Genomic DNA, 19,156 nt, shown 5'->3' with positions numbered 1-19,156 from the left:
GCATTGCCTCTGACTGAAAGGTATCTATTTCTCCAGAGTATTTCTGAATTTGTTCTGAAAGCTTAGCTAAATGACCTAGTTTATGAATAATCTTAGCAACAGGATCTTGTCCCCTTTCTGTGACACCAGAAGTTTAGAAAATCTTCAGCTTGGTCTGAGGACTTGGAGCAAGTCTCTGATGGGAAGTAGAGCATTACAAAACACCCTTTTTGACTTATGACTCTTTCCAGAGATCCTCTTGGTGTCCTCATATCAAGTCATCTTGGTGATCCTTTCTCTAATTCTGGAAATGCCACAGGTAGGGTCAGATCAGGCCTGTGCTCATCCAATGGAATACATGTACCCATGCTATTCTTGCTCTCTCTTGTGTGTAAACAACTGGCAGAAACAAAGCCTCATTCCTTGTTGAATGGGAATGCCAGAGTTTTTCAAACCCAGTGCAGTAGAAGGCTAATTTTGTGCACACCACTTCCCATGTCATTCCATATAATTCATGTATGTTGAAGTTACTCCCATGCAAATTGTACTTTAAACCAGTCATCTCTTCACTGCCTGTGAGGATGACCCAAGTATAAATCACCACCTTTTCTATCCTCTCCAGATTCATTTTCCCACAGTAACTCATTGCTCTCCAGGAATCTATTTAATATCACTTTTTACGTTGCTGAGCATTGTTGCTGTTTCTAATAATGTTCCTTGTTGTATCAGCATTAATTTCTCCTACTGGAATCTCATTCTGTTTCACACTTGTATTTCTGCCTTCTCAACAGCCCAGTATTTAAGTCTCTGTTCTCTTCAGTATTTATAACTTTTCCTCTTTTAGCATCCTCTGCAAATCCAACTGACATGACTTTCAGAGTTATTGCTATGTTAAATGTAGGATAAACAGTAGGATAAATGTAGGATAACAGTCAGCTCTCTGACTTGATACCTCATCTCAGTTTCTTGTACACATTGCCACTACTTCCAACATTTTTTTGGGGATGGGAGTATAGAAATTTGTTTTGTTGATATACCTACTCCATTTTTTGTTAATGATAGGCAAAAAATCAGAGAAGCATCTTCAAGATGATAAAATGTGAAGCACTGATATCCACCATTTCCCATTTTGCCCACTTCTTTCGTATTAAATCCAGCTGGGGCATTTCAAAGCAGCTTTCAATAGATCCGCATTTTACCGCCAACTACCAACAAAATTATTTCTTAAGAAAGAAAAAAACAAAGGCAAATGATCTGAGATGCTGGTGGGAAGTAGCTCCCTGGAGATCTTCATGTGTTTCCTACACAGTTTTAGCACATACATATAATTTGAATAAATATTACTTAATTCAATCTAGTGTATGCACAGTTATTATTTCCCTGTTTGTAAACTGAAAATGGTTTAGAATTAGATTGTTTGGAACTTTCGCTCTCCATCTTATATTTAGACCTGGGAAATCTAAAAAACTTTGTATGAAGTTGTTGTTGGCTTAGTGTAAAGCAGTTAAAATGTGCTTGTCAGTTTAACCTCCTTGTGTTAAAAAACCCCCACAAGACAACAAACAAAAAAACAACACCAAAACAATCAAGTGACCAGGCATTGCAATTCTGTGGTTTGAAACTTCAGCTTTGGGAACACAGGGAAGTATCCTACTTCCTTCCTTAACACTCTCTACAACTCTGACAGGAGGCTGTAGCAAGGTGGGAGTTGGCCTTTTCTCCCAGGCCAAAGTGAGATGTTGAGAGGACACAGTCTCAAGCTGTGCCAGGGGAGGTTTAGGTTGGACATTAGGAAGAGTTTCTTCACAGAAAGGATGATTAGACACTGGAATGTGCTGCCCAGAGAGGTGGTGGAGTCACTGTCCCTGGAGGTGTTTGAGGAAAGACTGGTTGTGGCACCATGATCTCATTGACATCGTGGTGTTTGGTCATAGCTTGGACTCAATGACCTTAGGAGTCTTTTCCAACCTAATTGATCCTGTGACTCATGAGGAAGTGACTGCCAATTTTATTCAGAAGTGTATATAATTTACAAAAAAAAGAAATATATCTTTGAATTTACGTTTTGGAAAAATGAAACTGGATTCAAACTCTGATGGTTGTAATTCCATGAATTCACAGTTCTCAAATGTCTAATGATAATGCTCATAGTACCAAAATGTATGTATTTTATTAACTCTTCCAGCTCCTGATTTCTGTCTTTACCTTCCAATGTTTTATTGACATCTCTTACTTACTATTCTGTACTCCTCCTCTCCCTCAGTGGGTTTTGGGGGGAGACCGTGTGTGTTTGAAGATACAGGGTTGTTCATTATGGACTTGTACTTCTTACAGGCTTTCTCCATAATTAGCCAAAAAGAAACATTCTCCTGAGCCATGGGCTCAGAGCAAGAGGCAGTGTCAAGAGAAAGGCAGAAACGATCATACCTGCTACCCTGAAGAGGGACTCAGCGAGCACCTGCTCCCCTCATGCTGCATCTGTGCACACCCCTGGTGTCTCTGTTCCTCACCTCCCAGCCCTTTCCATTCTGTGTGCTCATGGCATGGTGATGCCTCTCTGTTGTTGGGTACAGAGATAAAGCAGAAGTGGTGCTTTCACCAGCCCGTTCCACAGACTGGTGGAATAACTCAGTGCGAGAAAGTGCGTGGGCAGGACTCTTTTATCTCCAAATGTGTCTTTTTTGGAGCAGTCACGGAGAGAGCTGAAGGCTGCCTTGCTCTTGTCCTCTGCCCCATCCTTTCTGTCTTCCCTTTGCTGACTGCTCACCCAGAACTCTTCTGCACAGCATCTCTATATTACTGGCAAAAGTTGTGGATTGTGTCCCACAATCACATTTCAATTTTTATAGATATTCAAAAGCTAGAATAAAAGCTTCATTAACATTTTGCAGCTGGTAATAAATGCTCTGGAGTCAGGGAAAGAATTTGGCATAGCCACATCCCCCTTTTAATTCTTTCTTTGCTTCTCAGACTTTTCATTACCAACTTAAAAGTGTTGCTAAAATTTACACCACTCCTCTCTCCTCTGGTGTTGGTGTGATCATTCACAGTTTGTGCAAGCTAAATTTGAAATTGCCACCAAAGGAAACTGATAATGTGTTGCATGCCTCCTTCTCCCACTTTGTGTGGGGATAAGTGGCTTCACATGGTGTAAGACAATGGAGAAATGAGTTTTAAGTGTGCAATGCCAAAGCCCTAGGGTGGGATTTTCCTTCACTAGGAATTCTGTGACTGATTTCACAGGAGCAAGATGTTCAGCCTAGATTCTTCCAGCTAGGACACTGACACAGAACTGAGGCAGACAAGCTCCAAGGGAACAGAGAAAGGACATCTTTCCTCAGAGTGCAGCACTAAATGCATCTCTTCCAGAGCTGAAATCACATGCTCAGTTAAATTTTTAAATTAAGTTCCCTTCATGATAAGGGAACTAATACATACAGTTTAGAAAAGCAACATGACTATCAAATGTTGCTACAAGAGTCCCACATAAAAAATTGCAATTTCAGCTTTTCAAATTGCAAAACTGCCAACTGCCTTGGTTCCACTGGGCCCAAGGTGCTTATATTAAAGTGCATAATGGTGATTGAATGAGTGATTTTAAAGATAAAATTCAGGTAAGCTGTTGTCTACCTAAGACAAATAGGTTTGAAGTAACAAAAGATTATATAATTTTGGAACTTTTTATATATTGGGGAGAGCCTCTGCAAGTAGCTGGTTGATTGTGTAACCAACACTTTTTAAAAGGACTTACACAGAGATGATAGTCCTGTGCTTAAAATAATTTACAGAGAGAAAGTCTTAAATTAAATCACTTCCAGTTATTAATACGTTGCTGAATTATGGGAACTGGCAAAAGGTAATTTTTTTGTTGAAAAATTATAGTAGATAAATTGTTTTAAAATGGGTTGCATTTATTATTCCATTAACTTCTCCATCAGATGTTCACAGTTTACATGAGAAAGTGTGAAACCAGATTGACTATTACAGTAACAGTGCTCGGGATTTCAGGGTACAAAGTGGTTGAAAATTCAGGTGTAAGGTAGTGGCTACTGCTGGTAATTGTTATTTTTCTACAACAGCTCTTTGAAACTCACCTTGTTCTCCCTTTGTTTAAGTTGCCTGATAGGTCCATGTCCAGTCAAGATCAAAGCCTATTAAACTGATTTAGCCATGCAAAGGAAGGCAGGATGTATGGCTCAGAATCTGTTTCCCTTATGCTTGACTATATTTATGTGAGCATATTTTAAATCTATGTGTGGCATTTCTTTATCTTCTTTGAGAAAGTTCAGGAGTCACCCAAAAATCCAAAAATGGAGCAGGGCATCCCTTCATGCCCTGAGCTTTATTTGTGACATTCCACTACCAATAGACCTGTGTACCAGTGTCAGTCTCTTTGGAAAATCCCACCAGATGTATTTGTACATCTGGCCTTTTGCCTTCTCAGGATCAGACCCAGTATGATTTATTAATCATCTACAAAGAGCATTGATAAACAATGAATATTTATGACTACAGATGTAACCCTATTGTTTGTGTAAATTATAGTGTTTTTCTGGTAATATTCTGAATGGCTCCAAGTTTACATAAATAATTCATACTTGTAAAGCCATATGTTAAACTGTCAGTGTAAAAAACTAAGTGCTGCCAGTTTTCCCTTGAACCATATGTAAATATCAAGAACTTGATATTAAACAGTGATATAAAGACTAAGCACCTTAATGCCATTTTCACAATAACAATTGCAATAAGCCACAGTGCACTAGATGCATTGAGTATCGAGAGCAAAATAATTTTTAAATATAGAAGAGAAAGGAACCATTTTTATTTCTGAAGAAACTACACTGTATTAAATTAACCAAGTCCAACTTTACAAATCTAAGTTACAGTGAGAGCAGACCTCCAGCCTTTTGCCATTATTACTATGTGAATGAAGCAGCTTGAAATATCTCCATGAAACTACTCAAGGAGCATTTTGTCTTTTAAATGAAGGTAGAATTCTCAGTAACATTGTCATATGTGCATGTGATTTTGAGTTCTTCTGACCCTACCTGTCTACATGCCTTACAGCTCATATCTGCATCCTAATACAGTTTAGGTACCTGCTGTTGCTGCAGGGGAGTGTGTGGAGTCTCCCTCACTGGAGATATTCCAGAGCTGTCTGGACACAATCCTGTGCCATGTGCTCTGGGATGACCCTGCTGCAGAGGGAGGTGGGACCAGATGACCCACTGTGGTCCCTCCCAACCTTACCAATTCTGAAATTCTGTGATTTTGTGAACTGTACGTCCTATCTCAGTTCTAATTTACAACCAGAGCTAGTTTTTATCAAGGTACTCATTGCATGGATGTGTATGTATATATGTGTGAAATTATATATATACATATATATATATATATAAAATAGGACCACAGAATGGCCTTGGTTGAAAAGGAAACTTAAAGATCATCTTGCTCCAACCCCCTGCCATGGGTAGGGACACCATCCACTAGACCAGGTTGCTCATAGCCCCATCCAACCTGGCCTTCAACACTTCCAGGGATGGAACATCCACAGCTTCTCTGGGCTTTTGAATTTTCTTTTTTTTTTTTCTAAGGAAGTTCAGAATATAGTGTTAAGACTCATAAGAACTACAAAGTACTTGGATTCAGGGATCCTTTCCTCCAGCACCTCTGTCGACAGAGATGAGGTTGGTGTCCTCTTTTCCACCACACTTCCCTGTGCTCCATGACTGGAATTAGAACCCTCACCTAACCCAGTCATGATCATGTTATTATTTCTGGTCCTGTGGAAGGGGTGTGAGCATCTCCAGGCTCAGAGATTGGCTACTCACATGTGCTTTCATGGGCCTTGTTATGTGAAAGGCCAAGGGAGTGGCCCAGGTCAGGGCTGTAGCCAGTGGGAGATTTGCTTCTGATCCCATTTTCAGGGAAAGGATCACATCTGTGGGTTTGACTGATTGTTGTCCCCATTCTGAGTAGGTGGCCTCAGATAACAGAAAAGCTGAGAGGTGACCTGATCACAGTTTGTACGAGTGCACAGCCCAAACCAAAAATCCACCAGTAGATGCTCTTAACTGACAAATTTGCAGCTAAATGCCAAGGCTGGAAGATGCAGATAGGCAAATTCAGCTTGGAAATAAGCCATATATTTTCAACAGCTGGGATAATTAGCAACTGGAATGACCTAATAAGGCTTGTAATGGACTGTTCATCACAGAAATAGTCAAGCTGTCATTAGAGGTTTCTTTAAAGAAAAAAAAATCAGTTAAAACACATGTATTTATCCTTACAGCAAAAATTGTCTCAGAAGTTGTGTGATTACAAAGGAGACTAAGACTGGGTGGTTAAAAATAACATTGCTTAGTCTTAATATCCATTAATTTCCTTGATTCTTGCACACAATTCTCATAGCTCTCTATTCTGCATTACTTCCACAAATGATTTAGAGTGTGCCCACTAAACTCCACTGAAAGCTCTCAGTGTCTGTGCTATTCTACATGTTTCAAAGACAGCAAAATTTTTTAATTAAAGTTTTTGCAGTCCTTCAGCTGTCTCCAAATGAATCTTGGCATTTTTTTTTCTATGTGAAATCCTGAAACAGAACATTGCTCACAAAACACAACCATCTTTACTCTTAAAATGCTGCTTGAGTGAGAAAAACAGAATATGTCGTTCTCTCTTTTAGTGGGTTTTAAACCAAAAGCTCATTTGATTCATTCCTTGTCTTGAGTCTGCAATGCACAGGCAATGTTTTGGGTGTCACACAATTAAAGAAGAGCTGTATGTGATACCACAGTTCATATTTCTAGATGCTTATTTGGACAGCACAGTTTTTACACAAAAATAAAGCTTTTGTGTTGAAGTAGAAATTAAAGTAGAAACCTTGTAAGAATAGTGCAGTTATGAAAATGAGTTACTTGTTTGATGCTTCCTGGGCATATTTAGAGATGAACTTCTGGATTTTGTCATTGGAAATATAATGTTGCAGATTTTTGTTGTTGCTAGCTGTGCAAGACCTTACGAAGCCAGGAGAGAGGGGGCTTGGATTCTGTTCTTCCCTGAGCATCTTTTGCTAAATTCCAGTCAATTATTGCAGCTCTGTGCAAGTCCAGTGGAATCATCGGGACTACCCAGGTGCAACCACATTGAAGAGCCCAAATTTCAGCACTAGAGTTACAAAGCAGGATGTAGAAGAGAGAAAAGCTCTTGCTTTGCTCCCCAAGTGCAGGCTGAGCTGGCATGGCTGGTGGTTAGAAACACCTGCTTGGAGGAGGTGTTCTCTTGTGGGAAAATATAAATAAACACCTGAAATTCTTGTGATCTGAGCAAACTGGTTGTGGTTTAATTTACAGAGAAACATAGAGGTGTTCTCACAAAGCTGCCTGGTGCTGTCCAAGTGCAGTGTATTTCCAGGTTTCCACAGCTCAGAGGCTCACCCACCTGAGAATCCAGAGCTGCACATGCTGGATCTTTGCCATGATAGGCAACTCATAAGGAAATAAACCATCCAGATAAATCTGGATTGTGCTTAATTATATTTTTATTTCTTTTCCGAATTTTTTTTTTGTTTGCTAATAGGAAAAAACCGTATCTCTTCAAGGAACACGTTCAGCACCTCATTAAATATTAAAACAGGAACACTCAGAACAACTGATTTTTCCTCCAATACCATTGCAAATCCATCGCTGTATTCAAAGAAAAAGAAAGAACGATTTTAAAGTGTATCTTTTAGTTTGTCTTTGCCACAAAAGAAAAAAAAAATTCTATATGAGGTTTTCTGTCTGAATATAAATATTTCCCTGCACTACAGCTCCTCTTGGGGAATATTCCCCAGGTGTAACATATCTCTCACAGAGATGGTTCTTCAGGTGATCTGTTCCATCTTGTTATGTCAATAAATGCTTACACCAGCGATCAGGACAGGGGATTGGCCGTGTCCTGTGAGAAACAGGACACATGCATGAATTCCACCAACTAAATAAACCACGATTGCTTCAGTGTGCAAGTGTTTTGGTAGCAGCCCAGGTGCTGCGGATACCTCTCAGTACAGCCTGTTAGCGGCTAGATGGCACTATTGCCAGAGGGAAGGATCAGTCCCCACAGCAAATACCAAGCGAATTCGTTTTCTTAGCAAGAAACTTAGCAGAAGGTAGCTGTCCACTGCCCACTGTATTGAGTTACATTTCAAAGTTTTGGTTTTGCCATGCGTGCTGAGGAACTCAGTGATGTCTTCATCCAGCTTTTTCTTATTTCTTCTACTGGCCCTGCATGTTTTTTCAGATCTCTCTCTGGCTGAATGCTACAGAGAATGGCAGGGTGATGGCAAAGTCACCTAAGGCTAAAGGAAGCACATGCATGAAAGACAAAGGTGCCTAGATGGCTGACTGTCCTGGTGTCACCCCAGCCAGCAGCCAAGCCCCTCACAGCCGCTCCCTTGCTTCCCTCCCAGAGAATTGGAAGGGCAAAAGCCTGGGTTGAGATAAAGGCTGTTTAATAGGGAAGGGAAAAGCCATGCACACAAGGAAAGCAAAACAAGGAATTAATTCACTGCTTCCCATGGGCAGGCAGGTGTTCAGCCATCTCTGGGAGAGCAGAGCTCCATCACGCCTAACAGTGACTTGGGATGGATGACAAACACCATCACTCCAAACATCCCCACCTTCCTCCATTTTCCTCCCACTGTATGTACTGATCATGGTGCCATAGGGTCTGGAATATCCCTTTGGTCAGCTGGAGACACTCTCCCAGCTGTGTCTCCTCCCAGCTTCCCATGCACCCCCAGTGCCCTCACCAGCACTGGCAGCAGGAAAAACAGCAAAGGCCTTGGCTCTGTGCAAGCAACTGTTCAGCAATAACAAACACATCTCTGTACTATCACTCCTGTGTTCAGCACAGGTACAAAACACAGCCTCATAGTAGCCACTGGAAGAAAATTAACTCTATCACAGCCACAACCAGCACAGTGATCCTCTCTTCCTTCCTTTATCCACTTGTGCTCCCTCATCTTCCTAATTTGCACTGCCAGAGTGTCTGTCACTGCTCTGGACTCTGTTCAGTCTGCATTGCTTTTTTTCAGTGTGATTTTCCTTGTGCCCTTGCACCAATACCTTAGATGTACCTGGTGCCAGTGGCACCTCTGGAGAAGTGGGTGTAAAAAGGGTAAAAGGTTGCCTGGCAGTGGGGAGAGAGGGAGAAAAGTGTGAGATACAGCCCTGAAGGCACCAAGGTGGGAAAAGGAGGGGAGAAGTTACTCAAGGTGTCCAAGCAGAGATTTCCCTGCAGCCCCTGGAGAGCCCATGCTGGAGCAGGTCTATCCTGTAGGACTGAAGCCTCTGGAAAGACCCATGTTGGGGCAGTGAAACAGTGGAAGGAGGAAGGAGTGGCAGAGAGGAGTCCCTATGGACAGAAACCATCACCCACCATTCCCCATCCTCCTGCCCCACTTGGGGAGGGAAGTAGAAGAGTCAGGAATGAAGGAGTGGACTTGGCCCTGGGAAGAAGTTTTGAGGGAGGTGAAGTGGAGGAAGTTTAAATGTTTGTTTTAATTCCCGACCTTCCAAATCCATTTTAAATAGTGATAAATTAAATTAATTTTCTCCAAGTCAAGTTTGCTTTGCCCGTGATAACAATTGGTAAGTTATCTTTCTGTCCTTATTTCAGCTCAAAAGCTTTTTCATCTGAATTTTCCCCCCCATCCTGCTCAGGAGGGAGAGAGCAGCTGGGTGAGCATCTGAGAGCCAACCAAGGTCAACACATTCCAAAAGAAGGATTAATCTTGTCCTGTTCAGCAAGTTGGGTTTTTTTGAGGCGGTCCATATTTCATTTAGTTATTCCCTGTAATAAATTGAAATTTTAATAATCAATTATGCTTTTAAATCTTTATTCCAGGAACTTATATTACTGAAGTCATCAATATTCAGGTGCTAAACCCAGGTGCTGGTGATGGTAGATGCCTCTGCATTCCTAATGCATATGCTGAGACTACACAAGGCAAACACTTATATGTTCAGTCCTTAAACTCTCCTGAAGTTGGCATTCTTAAATGAATTAATCCTAATGTCTCTTAATGCCTAAAAATGTAGGCTTAGGTACATCTTAGCTTCTTGTATTAAGTATGTCAATCATAGCTCAACTTGCCTAGTTTTTCTTCTTTCTTTTAACTATCCAGCTCTGTTTTATTTAAAAAAAAACCAAAAAAAAACCCAAAAAAGAAAAGGTGGTAGGTAGGGCAAGCAGGGCAGATTGTTACTTCTGTTTCATAATGGACAACTGTTTCTTAGGGTATTCCCTAATTTCTCAGTTTTGTAAATTGTTGAGTCTTCCAGAATATGAGGTTTTTCTTGACTTGGAAAGCCAGTAGGTCATGTTCGAATTCTTACTGATGTTTGAAAATACAGTAACTGTCTTACCAAAATAGTATCACAGAAATAGTAAGCAAACACTCCCTAAACATGAAAAACCTTAGTTAATTTGCTACTCAGTATTTGACAACTGTGATTCATATGTGAAAGTTTGGTCTTGATGTTATGATTTCTTATTTTTCAAAATTCTTAAAGCTAGAGACATTTTTGAAGCAATTTTCTTTGTCATTTTGGCTCTTCCTGGTCATTTTTTTATAAATCATTTTTTTATAAATTTTCTCTTTCTACCTCAGTACGGTTGCAAAATATTTTCTTCTTTCCTTTAACTGCTTTGGCCTTCATTCTACTGTTTTGCTTCTTTAGTGTTTTTTCCCTAGTGAAATTATAAAACGTGGTATCCTTCAGGCCTTCTTGGAGCATAATCACTTAGAACTTCCTAATGTCCTGTGTAATTGCAGAGCGGCAAAAGCCAAAGCGAAATGAAATGCATCTGTGTGTTCACAGAAATGCTTTTCCAAGTAGCCTTCCAGCTGAATGATGGACTCCATTTATGCACTGTACAGAATATTTATGTACTGCACACATTGGGCAAAACTGTTTGTGCTTCTGCTTGGGTTTGCTCTGACCCAATCCTGCCAACACTCTCCCGAAGGAGACGTGCTTGGTTTGTGTGTTTGAACAGCTGAGCTGAGGAGAGGGGATGCTGAGTAATCCTCCTTCCCACAACCTTTGAGGCACCACCACCATGGCAGTGGATGTGTAGACAGGATGGTGTCTTAGGTCTAATTGCACATCCCAGTAAACTCCCTGAGAAAACCCCACGGCCTCATTCCTGCACTTAGAGAATATGCTGAATTCCTAAAGCTACTTTGGGAAAACCTTATGCAAAGGCATAACACTCCTAGATTTTTATGTTTATCTGAGGACAATTGTGCCTTAGAAATGGTCTGTTGGAAACCTCTGACCTGAATTCTAATCTGATTTAAACTCATTTAAATTCAGACTAACTCTGGGCTAACTGCAGTGTAAGTGTAGTACCAGTCCATGGGATAGCAACGGGTGGTTCACAGAAATATGAACAGCAGCTGGCTTTGTGTCCTTAGTTAATTTGATTATATAGTTTTAGGTTAACTTAAACAAAGTAGTGACCTTATTATTATTTTAAGAAACCTATTTTGAGAGGAGGGAGTCATATTTCTTATATAAATCCATCTTCAAACATCTTCTTTAGAAGTACATATGGCTGGAGATGGAGTTGAGTTTGTGTGGAGAGAGTAAGAGCGTACTAGATTTCACTGATCACAGTTGCTTTAGATTATGCAATGAAGAGGGAGATGCTGTTTATCCATGAGGAAAACAAGGTTGGGAGCAGAGATCACAGAGGGGACTTGCTTTTGTAGTTTCTCTTTCCTGTGGAACAGGTACCAGGAGATGGATTGGGGTGACTTGCAGGAAATATGTGAATTACATTGGGCTAGTGTGACCATTACACAAAAAAAATTACTTCAGTGGTAATCAGCGTTCTTGTCTTGATTTCTGTCTCAAGCACTATTCTTCTGTAATTTTACAAGAAGTAATTAAAAAAAAAGGTTGAATTTTGTTTTACTTAAATGTAAATTAAGGTGAGTCGCAGGGCTTTCTCCCAATATGAAATTTAGTAAGACCTGGAAAGTTTTTTTCAAATCATAGTTACATAGGATATTTTCTGATTTTTGCAGACATTTTGTACATCTCATTTACTCTCATTTACCCTCTTTTCTCTCCAATTAAACTCTATCTTAAAATATCAGTGTTCCAAATCACATAATCTTCTTCAAAATCACAGCAGGGAATTTGAGAACGTGTTCCAACAACAAGTCTTACCAATTCTAGTATTTCCTCTCATACAGTTCTGTCATGCCTGTTGTTTTCTCTGTGTGTTTTGTCTACAGGATGAAAAGGAGAAGCTGACATGCAGTGACCGTATGCCTGGATACGCAGCCAACTTCGGACTGATTTTATTTATGGTAACAAAACCTGCATTTCTTCACATTTATTAGGTGTGAGAGACATTGTGACGAGCATCTTGAGTGGGAACCCTGAACTGGTGTTCTCAAATACGCTGAAAATCTGAAGCTGGGGTTATAACCTCCAGTTTGTGAGAAATACTAGGAGGGTTTAGAGAGCTCAGGGCCTACCTCCAGCTTTATTCCCTTTTTCCAAAGGCTGCTTATGGAAGGGCTGTTGGCTGGATGACTTGCTGTAATGGCAGCAGCTCATTATTAGGTTTTGCCTCTCCCATGGGGTTTCTGCTCCATCCTCTGTTATCCAACCTGCATTTGGTTGTGAGCACAGTATTATGTGTCTCGGTCACAGCGACATTCAGAAGCATTGAGCCTTCTAACAGGTGACATAAGGGTGAAATACAGCAGTTGCTGAGGAGTATTTGTCCAAGGCACATTCAGGGATGGACTGCACTGTAGTTGAGGAAGATCATGGTACACAATCCTCACTTGAGGACAAGAATGAGGTGTGCAGGTCAGCCAGTTCTGAAGTGTGGACACCACTGTCCTCACGAAGTTTCCAGCAACGCATAAACGCATCATCAAGCTGCTGAACAATAGGAAAGAGTGGCTAACAAACCTTCAATTACATTGTAGAGGATCCCATTATCCCTCTGGTTAGTGTAATTGCTGACTGAAGGCTTGTTTTCACATCTACATCCAGTATAAAATGGCCATGAAGTAGGCCTGTTTACACCATCGGAGCATCTAACATGGAAAATTCACTTTGGGCCTAAATTATTTTAAAATACCTAAGTATATTTCTAATTTACTCAAACTTGGATGTATTACAACAGATGTCCTCTGAAGTTTTTTTTTTTTTTGCTGACAAACAAAAACATTTTGTGCTCAGATGTAAGACAACTTAATGTCTACACGTTCATAAATACATACACATATATTTATAAAGATGTATGAATTGTACATTAAGCACATTTTCTGTACGTATTAGGTGTGTCCCTCATATATATATATGTATGTATTTGCAATACCTTGAGTTAGTTTACCATCCTGAGGCAATGCCAACCATTTGCTTTTTAGACAGAACCTCTAACTGGCACCAGTCATGACTTCACTTAAAGCAGAGTATACTAAGCATGACTAAGCATAGAGCCCTGATTTAGCTTTTACAAGTCATTCTTTTGCAGACAAGGTGCTTACATGTGCTCTTGACTTTAACCACATGTTTAAATCTGCCCTAAGCATGAGCTTAAAGTGCTTTCCTGAGTCATAGCCTATGTATTACATTCCCTGCTCACTGTAACTTCTTAGAGAGATTTATGAAGGTTTTATAACCTACAGTTTGTGAGATGTAAAATTCAGAGCTCCAATTCTTCAACTTCTGTTAGAGACTAATGGAACTAGGCTGACTTTCACCATTTGGTGAAATGAGTACAATGATTTTTTTTAGAATATTTTGAACATTATTTATATGTAGGACAACTTGCAAACCTTGGATGGAATTCAAGCCAGCTCTTGATGAGGGAGAGCTGGCTCTGCTTTCCTATGTGGACATTACAATCTGCTCTTTATTGTATGTGATGTTTCCTTTTTTGTCTGCTAGATTAGTTAAACAGGAATTGGAAACACAAAGTTTGTTGTTGGTCTGTGCAATGGAATTGTACTGGGGAAACTTAATTGGTCTGGTCTACCTCCGTTATTCTCACAAATTTTTTTAGCTGTAAGCACTAAACATGTAATAGGTAATGAAATCTTGAATTTACATGTGTGTTTGCATTTCTGCAGCACACAGACAGAGAAGACTCAGACACACACACACACAGACATTGCAATTTCTAGTGCTGCCGAAGTGATTGTTGAATTTTTAATACCCCCTGTTTCAGGCCCAAAGGGTCTAGTGTCCCAAGGCTTTGTCCATGAAGATGTCTACATTACTATAGAAAGATGCTGTTGTGTTCTGTCCCCCACCTTTACATCCCATACTTTCCCTGATGATTCTTGAAGCTGCAAATGGTATTCTAATTGTAAAATCTTTCCTTTTTTTTTTTCCCTCCTTATTTCTGTACTTCTTTTGTGTCCTTCACTTTTGTAAATCCTCCTTCAAGAACTCTGTTTTTCTTTTTTTTTATTCCTTTTTGTTAAAAGTGCAGGTTGAAAAAAATCATTGTGTTTGTTTCTCTTGCCCAATCGGTCATATTTTACACCACCAAATAATTCCAAGGATTATTTTACACATTTATGAATGCTTTAAAGTCTGGTCGCAATTCTTTTGTTGTACACAAAGCCTCACTGGACTGCAGAGGGGGCCGCAGATCCAGCCTTGATTTAAGCAATGTCTTTTGCAGGGATTTTAGGACAGAAGCTCACAAGTCTTATTTTTGCCTTGTAAGATCAGTGGTAGCAGGAGATCTGAGCTCAGCTGGGCATCTACAAGTTTCACTTGGGTGTGATTAGTGATAACGTATGTCACACTTAATAAACTCCATATTTAGAAGGTGAATTTTGTGGCAAAGATTTCTGAGTGTGTGATAAAAATGTTGGTAGCTGCTGGAAGGGAGAAGGATGGTGCAGGGCAATGCCACCTCTGGAGCCTTTCTTTGTGTGCAGCACGTTTGGCTCAGTCAGAGGAAGGAAGAAAACCAATTTGTGCCGTGGCACAAGAGCTCAACCTGTTCTGCCTTTTGGACCCTTTTACCTCTTCTTACTCACATGGTGTAATACTTGACTCTAGAATAGCTCTACTGGGGAGCCAAAGAACTATTTGGACATTAAATTTGTTATCCTACTTGGATGAAGGTAGCAGTGTAGCCCACGGGGTTTTATAGCTTCCTTCTCAGATCTAGTTTGCTTTCCTGTTTGTCTTCATTCATACCAGGCTCAGTAGGTGACCTTTCCTGCAGCCAATTTTCACATCTGTTTCTAAGCAGTTCAGTCCTTGACGGACTAGTTTAGACATTCAGGGAAGAAAGTGTTGGCCACAGCTGGGGGGGAGAACTGGCCAGATGAAACGTTGGCAATGACAACAAAACACAAAGCGGGCACTTGAAAAAAAGGTGACTACCTGACCTGGAATTTGGGCAAAAGAGGTATTTTCAGGAATGAGAGAAAAGCTATGAAGGTACAGGAACCATTCTTTCCCTCTCAGTGACTGTCTGGGGAATGAGAACTGTGCTCTCACTCACCGTGCAGTCCTATAAGCCCTCCTCAATTTTCTCTTGTTGCTGGATGCACAGACAATGAAGACTCCTAAAGGAGTGTTTTTCCATCTGTATCTAAGCAGATGTTTAAAAACATCTAGGCAACTGACAGTTTCTGAAGCTCTGGTGCTTTTGCAAAGCAAATATTTTTGTTCTTTAAGCAAACAAAACACATTTTTTTGGTAACTTTGTATACCTTGCAATTGCACTGCATGAATGGAGGAGGCCAAAATAGTGCATTGCTCTGATAGTATCTCACTCTCCAGTAACCTTCCTCATTGCTGTGGATCCCTCCCATCCTCTGGCAAGGTTTAAGAGTTGCTTGTTCATCTTCCATGATCTGAAGTTTCCTCTTTCTCTGTTCAGTGATGACTGTCCTTGACTCTCCTTCCTCTACTGTTGAGATATTCCTAAGTGGAAACCTGTGATGGAGAAAGGTATCTGTGGAGGCCCAGAGAGCTCATCATCTCCAGAATGATGCATTCAAGTTTACTTTGCTGGTTTCCCTTGTCCACCACCACAGTAAAAACTTTCAAGGAAATCCACAGGGAAAAGAAACAGGAAAAGAGTGTTAGGAAGGTGATTAAGAGGAAAGAATCTCTGGCTCCAACTGAGAACAAGAAAGGATCTCAGGATAACTGTAGAGGTGGAGGGTGAATTAGATTAATTCCACGTAGGGCTGGTTTTTTTCTCTCTTTACTGGGGGTTTTACTCTCTACTGTAGAGATTGCAATGAACAAGTAGGAAAAAAGTTATGGTCTTTGTGTCCCTGCACCACTTCTGTCATAGCAAGAGCTGAGAAGGTAGTTCAGCATGAATCAGATTTCTTTCTGCATGGTTGGTAGGTAAGTCAAAAGAAAAAAGAGAAAAATAGATACAAAAATTATAAATATTCTCTCAACACAATTAAAAGTACAAAACAAAAGGAAAGAATATTTTATGGCATTGGAAAAGTTTTCAGTTAAATTTGTTTAGGCTCAGATTTTTTTATTTAGACCATTATTTGAACGAAAAATATTAGCATGAAGCAAAAACTCATCATTCACCCACATTTCATTTAAAATTATTGAAACAGGTCTTTAAAAAGTAAAAATTAGATACTCTGCAAGATCTAATATTTCATTACTATTTTCTGACAAAACTTATTTGTGAATTTCATCTGATATCTCCAGGAGTTTCTCCAAATCATTATCTTTTTGTATGTTTACTAGTTCTCCATTAAGGCAAAATGTGCCTTGTTTTCACCTTCAACCTTTAATAATGCTCTGAATCTCATTCTGGTTCTTTTGCAATAGTTCCTTTTCATGCAACAACCTTCCTCTGCATACAGGAATTCAAGAAACTACTGCTGGATCATTAAAATGAGCTGTTAAATTTCCTTAAACCCATGTTGTGAATCTGGGCCCCTAGGCCAAGTGAAATAATTACAATAGTCTAATCTTTCACATTTAGGTAGTCTCTTTCATCTGAGGATCTCAAGATGTTTTACCTAAAATAATGAATGTACACTGGAATTCTTGCCAAAGGCAAAAATGAAAGAGAAAAATGCATCTTCTCCCCCTTTTTCTACTATGAGTATGAAAATTTGCTATTTTTTATTGCTATTTTATTGATTTTTTTTTTCACTGTGCAGTGTTTTAGACTTTTTTTTTTTTTTTTTTAAACCAGAATACCATAGGCCTGTGAAATTCAAATTCTTCTTGTGGGAACTTGACCTTAAGTAGCAGGACTGACTTTCCTCGTCTCATGGGTCAAGGCCAACCCATGAGGGATGCCAAGGATACCAATTGATTTCTGGGACACAAATGTAAAGTGAAACCCTAGTAACCCTTCTTAGGTTAGTCTTAAAACAATAATAACAGGGGAAATTATTTTTTTATTAGTTTGTAAGTTGCCACTTCCACTGTGCAGAGGTGGGGTGGTTTCAGCCAGGAAAGCCCATTTACCTACATACACGTGAAGGCCCTTCAGTCCAAGGCATCTGAATCTGCTGCCAGAGAAAAAGACCTTGCTCAGCAGCTGCATTTGAACCCAAACAACCCGAGTTCCACCACATGAATGATGTGTGTAACTTTAGTCAGGGTGGATATGGCAACTTCAGGAGTAGAATCAGTGTCACAGAATCATGGAAGGGCTTGGGTTGGAAGGGACCTTAAAGATTACCTACTTCAAATCCCCCTGCTGTGGGCAGGGATGCCATTCATACAATCATGTTGCTCAGAGCCCCATCCAACCTGGCCTTGGACACTTCCAGGGATGGGGCAACCACAGCTTCTCTGGGCAACCTGTGCCAGGGCCCCACCACCCTCATAAGGAAGAATTTTTCAATAACATCTAACCTAAATATCTTCTTTTTTTTTTTTTTTTTTTTATAGAACCATCCCCCCCTTGTCCTATCACTACCTGCCCATGTAAAAAGTCACTCTTCCTCTTTTTTATAACCCTCCTTGCCCTTTAGATACTGAAAGGTGCTATAAGGTCCCTCTGGAATCTTCTCTTCTTCAGGCTGAATGACCCCAACTCTCTCAGCCTGTCCTCAGAGGAGAGGTGCTCCAGCCCTCTGATCGTTCTGTGACACTTGAATTGTTGTGCCAGCTTGGAGTTCTGCACCCATTTTCTTATTTGTGTCCCTGTCTGTGCGTTTTGAATTCTGACATTTTCATTTGATTATCCTCATATTATCGTGTTGCTCTAAGAAATAACTCATACCAGTTCATGGAACTAACCCAACATCACAGCTTCTGTTTAAATGCCAGTAGCAAACTTGGACTAACCCGTGTGTGCATTTCTTTGCAGATTATGCTGACGTTTTCAGCAGTTTTTGGTGTCATTGTGTACCGAATTACCACTGCAGCAGCTCTGTCATTCAGCACAAATGAGACAACCAGGTCAAATGTTCGAGTGACTGTGACTGCCACTGCTGTCATCATTAACCTCGTGGTGATACTTATCCTTGATGAAATTTATGGAGCTGTTGCCAAATGGCTGACAGAAATTGGTAAAACTATCTCACCACATTCCTCTCTAGTACAAGTATTGACATGAGGGGATGCAGGGAGGCTCTAGTGGGAATATTTCCTCCTGGAGAGCGCCAGAGAAAATATTCAAGCCTGTGTAGAGTGAGGTGCTCGGGAGGTGTTCAGGGGGTCAAAGCTGCAGCATGGAACCTGTCCCTGGTAGGGATAATGAGCTTGGCCATAATGCCACGTTAATGGAGCAGGGCTCTTTCCAGGGTGTCAGCTGGTATTTCTGCACTGGCTCTGTGCCAAGGTCCACTTATCTAGACCTCCTTGAGCATTTTTGCCCCGGTGTGTGTTTTGAATATACCTCTTTAGGGCTGGGAGCTGGGTCTACTGACAGTCATTAGGTTGTTTCAAAGGTTTTGATGACTCTGGCAAACTCTTACCATGGTATTATTAACCATTTCTGTACCACTCAAATTCTTTTTTTTTTTTGGTTTTAGAGGCATGTCTGGGCTGGACTTTTTATAATGATACCTATTTCAGTTAGATGTTGGCAACATATTTAAGTCCTTTAAAGGCAAGTCATTCACTGGACTAGTACAGAGATTTAGGCTAGAGTATTGTTTTGTTATATACACTAGGCCAAAGATGTT

The 19,156-nt window shown here is 40.3% G+C and overlaps 1 protein-coding gene across 1 annotated transcript in view; it reads left to right on the top strand.

Annotated features, from left to right (window-relative positions):
* ANO2 (anoctamin 2) overlaps positions 1–19,156 on the top strand; it is a 152,887-nt gene that overhangs the window by 97,659 nt on the left and 36,072 nt on the right. The window contains exons 13-14 of the mRNA XM_051770755.1: positions 12,272–12,346; positions 18,337–18,538. Coding sequence (XP_051626715.1) covers positions 12,272–12,346; positions 18,337–18,538 — 277 coding nt within the window. The remainder of the gene's footprint in view (positions 1–12,271; positions 12,347–18,336; positions 18,539–19,156) is intronic.

Source organism: Manacus candei, unplaced genomic scaffold, assembly GCF_025592945.1.
Source record: "Manacus candei isolate 608988 ecotype Guabito, Panama unplaced genomic scaffold, ASM2559294v1 h1tg000124l, whole genome shotgun sequence".
NCBI lineage: Eukaryota > Metazoa > Chordata > Aves > Passeriformes > Pipridae > Manacus > Manacus candei.
The sequence above is the reverse complement of the archived record's forward strand: the minus strand, read 5'-3'. Positions and strand labels throughout refer to the sequence as shown.